Source organism: Acomys russatus, chromosome 2 (genome assembly GCF_903995435.1).
Source record: "Acomys russatus chromosome 2, mAcoRus1.1, whole genome shotgun sequence".
In the NCBI taxonomy this organism is placed as follows: Eukaryota; Metazoa; Chordata; class Mammalia; order Rodentia; family Muridae; genus Acomys; species Acomys russatus.
Window position 1 is genome coordinate 64,015,653 of NC_067138.1, and position 7,718 is coordinate 64,023,370.

The window sequence follows — 7,718 nt, forward strand, 5'->3', positions numbered from 1 at the left end:
GAGCTTCCAGTACTGACCTGACTCACAGCAAAGAAAGGGGAGAGAACTCTCTGGAAAACCTGGGAGTGGCAAGTTTAGGCAGAGTGAACCCTGCAAAAGCTAGCAGGCTGAAGGATGTCTGATGTGCTCCTGAAAAGGCAAACCAGAGTGGCTAGAGCTAAGTGAGGCCCAGGAAAGGAAGGGACTAATGAAAGGGATACAGGGATCTTAGGGGCCATTTAAAGCCCGCAGCTCACTTTCCCTGTGGGATTTTTGTTTGTTTGCTTGCTTTTCAGGCAAGGTTTCTCTCACTGCTGACCCCTGGGGCCCCCAAGTGTCCTACCCTCTCGCCTTGGTGTTGCGGATGTGTGCCACCATACAGATTTATGCTTAGCTTTGAATGAAACGGAAAGCCACCAAAGACTTTAGATCTAAGAAGTAACAGAGGTCTGACCTGAGTTTTCTCAGATCCTTCTGAGAGATACAGAACAGAGGGAGGGAGGCGAGAGCAGAGTCCCTCCAACCCTGAACTAACCACGCCCTGTGCTGACCAACAGGAAACCCCAGACCAGACACATATGTGAATCCACCAATCTGTCCAGGACGGTGCTTTTAAACTCTGTTGTGTGTCTTCGCTTCCTGGGGGTAGTTGGTAAAAGTACAGTCCACATGCCTGAGATTCATGTAGAAGATCTGGAGCTGAGCATTCGGATGGGTCTACACCTGCATTGGGGTTTGCAAAAGCACTCAGGGAGTTAGCAGGACAAAGCATCAGGATGCTTGTCTATATAAGGGGAGGTTGGAAGCGGCAACCCCTGCCCTAAGGGCTTAGACAAAGAGGAGCCCTCCTTTCTCTGCTGCTCCTTGGCGCCTATGCTTGGGAAGGCTGACTGGGCAACGTGGGGAGGGACTGGTTGGAGTCCTCTGCAGGAAGCCCCCATCCAGCAGCCAAACAAAGGCCCCTGTCCTATAAAGGCTGCGACAGAGACACTGCGTCCAGGCGAGGGCGCACATGGACAGTCGCCACGACAGCCACTGGGACTGCATCGGCTCCCAGCTCCTGGCAAGAAGGTGCGTTGACTTAGGGGAGGGGAGTGGGTACGAACGTGGGGCCTCTCAAGCAGGAGAGAGAGAGAGAGAGAGAGAGAGAGAGAGAGAGAGAGAGAGAGCGAGAGAGGAGAGAGCGCGAGAGAGGAGAGAGAGAGAGAGGAGAGGAGAGAGAGAGAGCGAGAGAGAGAGGAGAGAGGAGAGAGAGGGAGGGGAGAGAGGAGAGAGAGAGAGAGAGAGAGAGAGAGAGAGAGAGAGAGAGAGAGAGAGAGAGAGAGAGCGCAATTTGGTAGCAGTCACCTAAGGAGTCCCGGGAACTTTCAGCGGGACAGCAGCAGTGGCGCAGCACTTTTGGGGAGCCTCTCTGGACTCCTAAAGCGTGTTGTCAAAACCGTTTTAAGTGGAACGCAGCGTCAGTGCCCTCCACCCCAGTGCATCTCCAGGGTTCTTTATATCGTCCCCAGATCTCTGTTAGCGACCCTCCGACGACACTTTGCAGACGTGAAATTTTAAGCACGAGACACTTTCCCAGATTCCTGAAACAACGAATCCAGCAGGTCAGTGGTTTGCCGCGGTGCGGTTAGATAACATTTTTTCAAGGGTGGGGAAGGGATAGGTGGGAAATGAAAAGGGGTTACAGACAAGTGGCAGATCGGACAGAATAAGCAGAGAAATTAAGCGCATGCGGGCTGCGAGGCGCTGCTGTTAAGTGGGCCTCAGAATCGATGGCTGCCCAGGCACCTGAAAGCAGTGCACCCTACTGACGCAAAGCATAACGCGGGCTCGGTTAAGAGAGACAAACCTGCTTGATGTATAGTGGGTGCTAAAATGTGAGTGTATGTGTATATGTATATGTGAGTGACCATGAAATGTGTACCTGAGACCCGCGTTGATGGGGAGTGGGATGGGTTAAGTAGATAGGAAACCTCCCTTCTATGGTTTACCTTTTATTTATCTTTGAACTGGCATAGATTAGCTTTAAAAAAAAAAAATCAACAACATGTAAGGTGTTAGATATCACTGTAACGTTTTCAAATAAACTGTGCTTTAGTCATTTCCTCCCCACGTTTCCCACTGCCCTCTATCCCATACCATCCTGCCCCCCTTGTGGCCTTCCCCTGTTTTTGCTTGGGACTTTTTCCTATGGGAGCAGAGTGACTAGTGTGGCGGTTAGACCCTATCCCTCCTCTGTCTCGCTATCCAAACTGCTGTCCAGCTTTCTTTCCATGGAGTATCTGTGCTTCCAAGACAAAGTTGTAAGAACGGACAAATACACAGGATCGGATTGTAGAGAGACACCGAAAAATGCTAAGAGCAGAAGAGCTGTCTGAGCCTGTAGGCCTGGGGCTAGCCATGTAGCAATGTGAGCCACAAGGACTTTTGTGCTTTTCTAGTTTGGCCTGGGGTTTGTGTCCAGGAGCTGCAGGAACCAAAGTGCAGCACTATCCATTAGCTGCATCACCATCTCTAGCCACATAAGTTGTTTTCTCCAGTAATATGTTACCTTCACTGGTGACAATATAATATATTTATGGTTTATTTAACATGACATCCACCCAGGTGCTTTCTACAGCATCCAGGCAGGCCTTGAACTTATGACCCCTTTTTTCAATTAAAAAGAAAAGTTATGTGTATAGGTATGCATCTGTGCCCGATTTTTATGCCTGGTATCCAGAAGAAGGCATTGGGTCCCCTGGAACTGGAGTTACAGACAATTATAAGCTGCCATGTGGGTACAGGAATTTGAACCCAGGTCCTCTGGATGGAGAGTCAATGCCTGTAACCACTGAGCCAACTCTCCAGGCCCTTTCCATCATTATTAACTTGAGTTTATTACCCCTACCTACTCAGGGATATGTGGACAGAATTCAGGAGTCTGTAAATTCGAATAAGGAGGCATCCATCTTTAGTTCTATTGACACTTATTCTAAATGTAAATAAACCATTTTTTGGTTTTCTTCTCAGAGTAATGACTTTAAATGTATTAAATACATAGGAACAGGGATTATCCAATTATATATATATAGTGGCTGTTCAGATACTATGATTTAAACTATAATACAATAGCAAAGTTTTATCCTAAGACAAGGCAGTTGTGACACATTTGTCAGCAGTGGAAGTCCCATATACTTACATCTCATATCCCAAATGTTTCAGATCTTTTGAAAAAAATTCAAATGTCACTTCTTAGAAATTATGATAAAAGGTGTACTTTTTTAACATGTTAAAAATTAAGCAAATGTATTGCCCATATTGCATTTTTAATTTTGGTATGTTAATAACTACTAAGTATAACTGATTATTTTTGTATCTCCTTATTTTAACTTATACATTTAAAAATTTGACATAGGAACCAACATATATTTAAAATTATTGTTCTGAGTGGACTGGAAATCCAGGCTTCCCTAGATCACAAAAAGATTCATGGAGAAAAAAAAAAAAAAAAAAGCTAATGAACCCTAACCTAGTGGGAGCTCTCAGTTGTGACAGTGATGCTCGGCCTGTTTCAGCATCTATCCATAGCATCTGGTGTGGAATTTTCCCTATCTTGTATTGCTCTGAAATCAACATTAGTGGCAATCAGCCCTTGCAACTGAAAAAACACTAAATGCAATTTTCCTTTGATTTAAGAAGTACTGCAGCAATTTTCCAGTGGCCTCTATTTTGAGCTTTTCCAGCTTGTTAAGTCCCTGATTTCTATTGCCCTCATGGAAAAGGGGAGCAAAACACTCAAGGCTAAATCAACAAGTAATTACCAAGCAGCCCTAGGATGGATGATAGGCCACATTTTAGAAGAGTCTTTTCTTTCTTTCTTTCTTTTTTTTTTTTTCCTTTCTTTCCTCCCCCACTGTTCCTCCTGTCTGTTTTGTACAATAGGCTCCAGCCCTCTTAGAAAAACACCACAACCAGTTTATCCTGCCTAATCTTCTTTCCTCCCAGCTTGAAAAGGACCCCACCCCCCAGGGGACTAGGGCTGACTTGGCTCTGAGCTAAACCCTCTTTTGATAAGGCAGCTTTGCCCCTCCTCCTGGCTGAATCCAGTGTGAACCAAACCTAACAATTTTCTTTCTGTCTTCAAGTCCCCTTGATCTGGGTTCAGGTCTAGCTTTCTGTTGCAGGTACAGTTGGGTCGAGTTCTGTCAGCATACTTTTACTGTGGAACCCAAAGCCAAAATATTCAGAAATGTCTCAGGCTGGATACAAGATAACGGGGCAGTGTACATTTGTAAAGAGGAAGAGAGACCTAGCCCAGTCTATTTTCCAGGGAGGTGTGGTCTTCCTGGAGGCAAGCTCTAGCATGTAGGGGTTGGTCCTCTACTTTCACAGGACCTGTTTTCCTCCCTTGTGTAAACAAAATGCATCTAGCTCCGGCTCTGGCAGCAGTACAGCAACGTTATGCCCTGAGATGGAGTTCTGCTCCCTCCTCCAGAGTCTGCCATAAGTGGAAAATGCACATTGAGAATGTATTTGACACACTTGACCTTTCATTAACTTAGGCCATCCTACCTTACATGTGCTCAGAACACTTAGATCAGCCTGCAGTCGGGCAGAATTACCAAGGCAAACTCTAGTTTCTAAGAAAGTAGGAAACATCACATAGAATGTATTGAAAATCTCGATCCCCAGAACACCGTCAACACAGTAGTGTGCACTGCAGCTTACTCTAGTGATGGTGCTGCTGACAGAGAGCTGCAGTTGATTGATCCCAGTGTCTCCAGAGAGCACTGTGCCATGCTATGAAGACTCTTTTTATAGTAAGGGTTAGGAGCAGGCAGGGTAGAGCTGGTCCCTTCCCCCAGTACCGGAGATGAGCCCCAAGCTTCCATCATCAAGTGCTGTTTCCCAGGAGGGCTGAACTTAGAACTCTGTAGCTCAAGAAGACCTTGGAAGTGGAATCCTCCAGCTTTGGCCTCCCAAGCAGCTGGGCCTGCGGGCCTGTGTGGCCAGGCCCAGCTGAGAGCAACCCTTTAAAGAATATGGAGAAAAAGATGTGGGAGAGTGTGAGGAAGAGGTTCGAGAAAAAAGAAATGGCATGAGGAAAAAGGTACAGTGAATTAGCAATACACACTCTTTTTGGAGGAGGCAGAGGGGCTAAGTGCCCATGGACACTGAGGCTGGAGTAATCGGCAAGCAGCAACTGTGAGCCACAAACACCAGGCTGCCTGGGGCTGGCCTTTGCCTTAGTTGTCAGTGTATCGTGACAGCTCCCACTAAAATGCACTAGTCCAGACCACCTTGGAAACAAGCGGGAGTCTGTGTCTCCAAAAGTTAAAGATGGCAAAACGAGATGCAGCAGTATTTGATGATCTTTTCTAATGTGGAAAAGGTCAGCTGTGGGAACGCCCAAGAAGTCCAGGTGTCTTCTGGAGATCCGTGCCACGGGTCACCAGTGCCTGTTCTTTGCATTCTTAGCAGATTGGCCACCTCCATGTCTGTGTTCATAAATCTGGGTATTACAGCCTCTTCTCCCCTTCTCATAGTCCTCCAAACGTGCTCCTGCGTGAACATTCTAGCTGTTGGATAGTGGAGCCCAGTCTTCCAGGTCAGCTAAAGCAAGGAGGATTGTCCCATCTTTTCCAGTCCAAATAGCATTTTATTGATGAAACCTGCAGCTACGCCTTTTTTCTTTCTTCTTAAAAATTCTTACTACAGAGGGCTGGAGAGAAGGCTCGGAGGTTGAGCACTGGCTGCTCTTTCAAGGTTTCTGAGTTCAATTCCCATCAACACATTATGGCTCACAACCATCTATAATGAGATCTGGTGCCCTCTTCTGGCATGCAGGTGTACATGCAGGCAGAGCACTATACACAATAAATAAATCTTTTTTTAAAAAAATTCTTAAAACACTACACATTCACACCCACCACCTCATGGGCTAAGTATATGTATTTTACTCACACATGGTCTCAATTCTATGCTGCAGATGATTCTGATCTACTGGGAAGGAGAAGGCTATGAAGGAAGCAGTGGGTTGGAGATGAAGCTCACTTGGTGGAGTGCTGCATAGCAGGCATGAAGCCCCAGGTTCAATCCCCAGCATGCATGAAGCCCCGGGTTCAATCCCCAGCACGCATAAACCAAAAATGCTGGAATATGTCTGTAGTCCTAACATTCAGGAGGTGAAGGCAAGAGGATCAGATGTTCAAGGTCACCCTCGGCTGCATAGCAAGTGTGAGGCCACCCTGGAGTACATGAAATCAGGCCTCAACAAATGGGTGGGGTAGGCGGGGGGGGGCCTAGGGTAGGTTGGGGAGGGTGAGGGGTGCAGGAGATGGACTAGATGCAGATTTGCGGCTGGTGACTTCAAAATAATCTGAGAGAAAAGGCTGCAGAATGTTGTTCTTTTGCCTTTCTTCTTTAAAAAATTTTTCTTAAAAAAAAAAAAGGGTCTTTAAAAACTCAAAATGGATTTCCTAAAGTCTGAGTCAAAGGACCTAACGCCCCCCTTTCCTCTCCCATCTCAGGAACCTGGACATGACGAGAAAGATCTTTACAAACAGCAGGGAGCGGTGGAGGCAGCAGAATGTCAACAGCGCCTTCGCCAAGCTGAGGGAGCTCATCCCCACCCACCCTCCAGACAAGAAGCTGAGCAAAAACGAAACACTGCGCTTGGCAATGAGGTACATCAACTTCTTGCTCATGGTCCTGGGAGAGCAAAGCCTCCAGCAAACCGGAGCAGCTTCACAGGGGAACATTCTGCAGCTCTTTCCCCAACGGTCCCACCTGCCAGATGTGGACAACAGAACTCTACTCAATGACTACGGAGTTTCTGCCCCTGGCCCAAGCCACGGGGCTCCCTAGGGCTGCTGTGACTGGCCCTAAAACCCCAGAACTCTAGGCAGAAGGGCTTGCTGCTGTCTGTTCTATAAAACCACGCGCAACAGTATAAAATAATGAAAAATTAAAAAGCAAATAAAAAGAACCATAAGTTTAAAACTGCTGCCTCCATCGTGACTTCAGTAATGAAATTTCCTTACACTGGATCTCACGTGAATGAACGAAGCGTGCTGCCCTTTGAATATATTTAAAAGTTTACTTTGAGAAAGGAGACGTGTTTGATGGAGGGCGAATACAGTAAATCTTAAGAGGGATGACTGAAAAGATAGCGACTGTGGAAAGAAACCAACATGGGAAGGCCATGGACCCATCTCTGGAAGGATGTGGGTTGCCCCCTTCCCCCACCTCCCCTGCACAGCAGAGCAGTGAGGATTGTGTGTGCAAAGGCTCCATATCGTTCAGCCTCCTCAGAATCAGCTCAGCCTTTGATACAGATACTGTCTCTGAAACCAAATAGTGGATTTCATCCATGTGAGGAAAAACCTTGATAAATTTTGAGCTAGACTTCATTGCGTTCTTAGAAAAGTTAGCTAAAATGAGTGTGCAAACCCCTGAGTTTGACACATTTGATACTGACACTTTTAGTCCAGCTCAACTGCTGGCCCACTTAAGTCCGGTAAAATTCAATGATTTATTGTGAAAATGCAAGTGTTGCCATTTTATGATTCATTGAGAGTAAACAATAGAAATAGAAGACTGCATGCTAATGTACGAGGGCCTTTAACTTTGCCTTCCTGCCTCCCAGTCTTAAGCTGGGGGCAGGGCAGCAGCCAGCAAATCGGTAGCGCACTGTAGATCTAGTAGTCATCACCACACACCCTCCCGGCCCTGAGGGTGCCCGGACTCAAGGATGG

General features: G+C 46.6%; 1 protein-coding gene across 2 annotated transcripts; it reads left to right on the plus strand.

Moving 5' to 3' along the window:
* Positions 1–1,260: 1,260 nt before the first annotated feature.
* Positions 1,261–6,907, plus strand: Tal2 (TAL bHLH transcription factor 2). 2 transcript variants are annotated; one of them, XM_051166343.1, is made up of 2 exons: positions 1,261–1,583; positions 6,492–6,907. In XM_051166343.1, exon 2 carries the CDS (start codon positions 6,502–6,504, stop codon positions 6,826–6,828), a length of 327 nt encoding a protein of 108 aa, XP_051022300.1. In that variant the 5' UTR covers positions 1,261–1,583; positions 6,492–6,501; the 3' UTR covers positions 6,829–6,907. The 2 variants fall into 2 exon arrangements, with proteins under 2 accessions (XP_051022300.1, XP_051022291.1); XM_051166334.1 differs by lacking the exon at positions 1,261–1,583 and adding an exon at positions 6,144–6,247.
* The last annotated feature ends 811 nt before the right edge of the window (positions 6,908–7,718 follow it).

Excerpts from the sequence above, each read along its gene's own strand:
- Tal2 (XM_051166334.1), top strand. The coding sequence starts at position 6,219 with ATGAAATCAGGCCTCAACAAATGGGTGGG. Across the intron at positions 6,248-6,491 it reads GGCCTCAACAAATGGGTGGG|GAACCTGGACATGACGAGAA; the intron begins GTAGGCGGGGGG and ends CTCCCATCTCAG.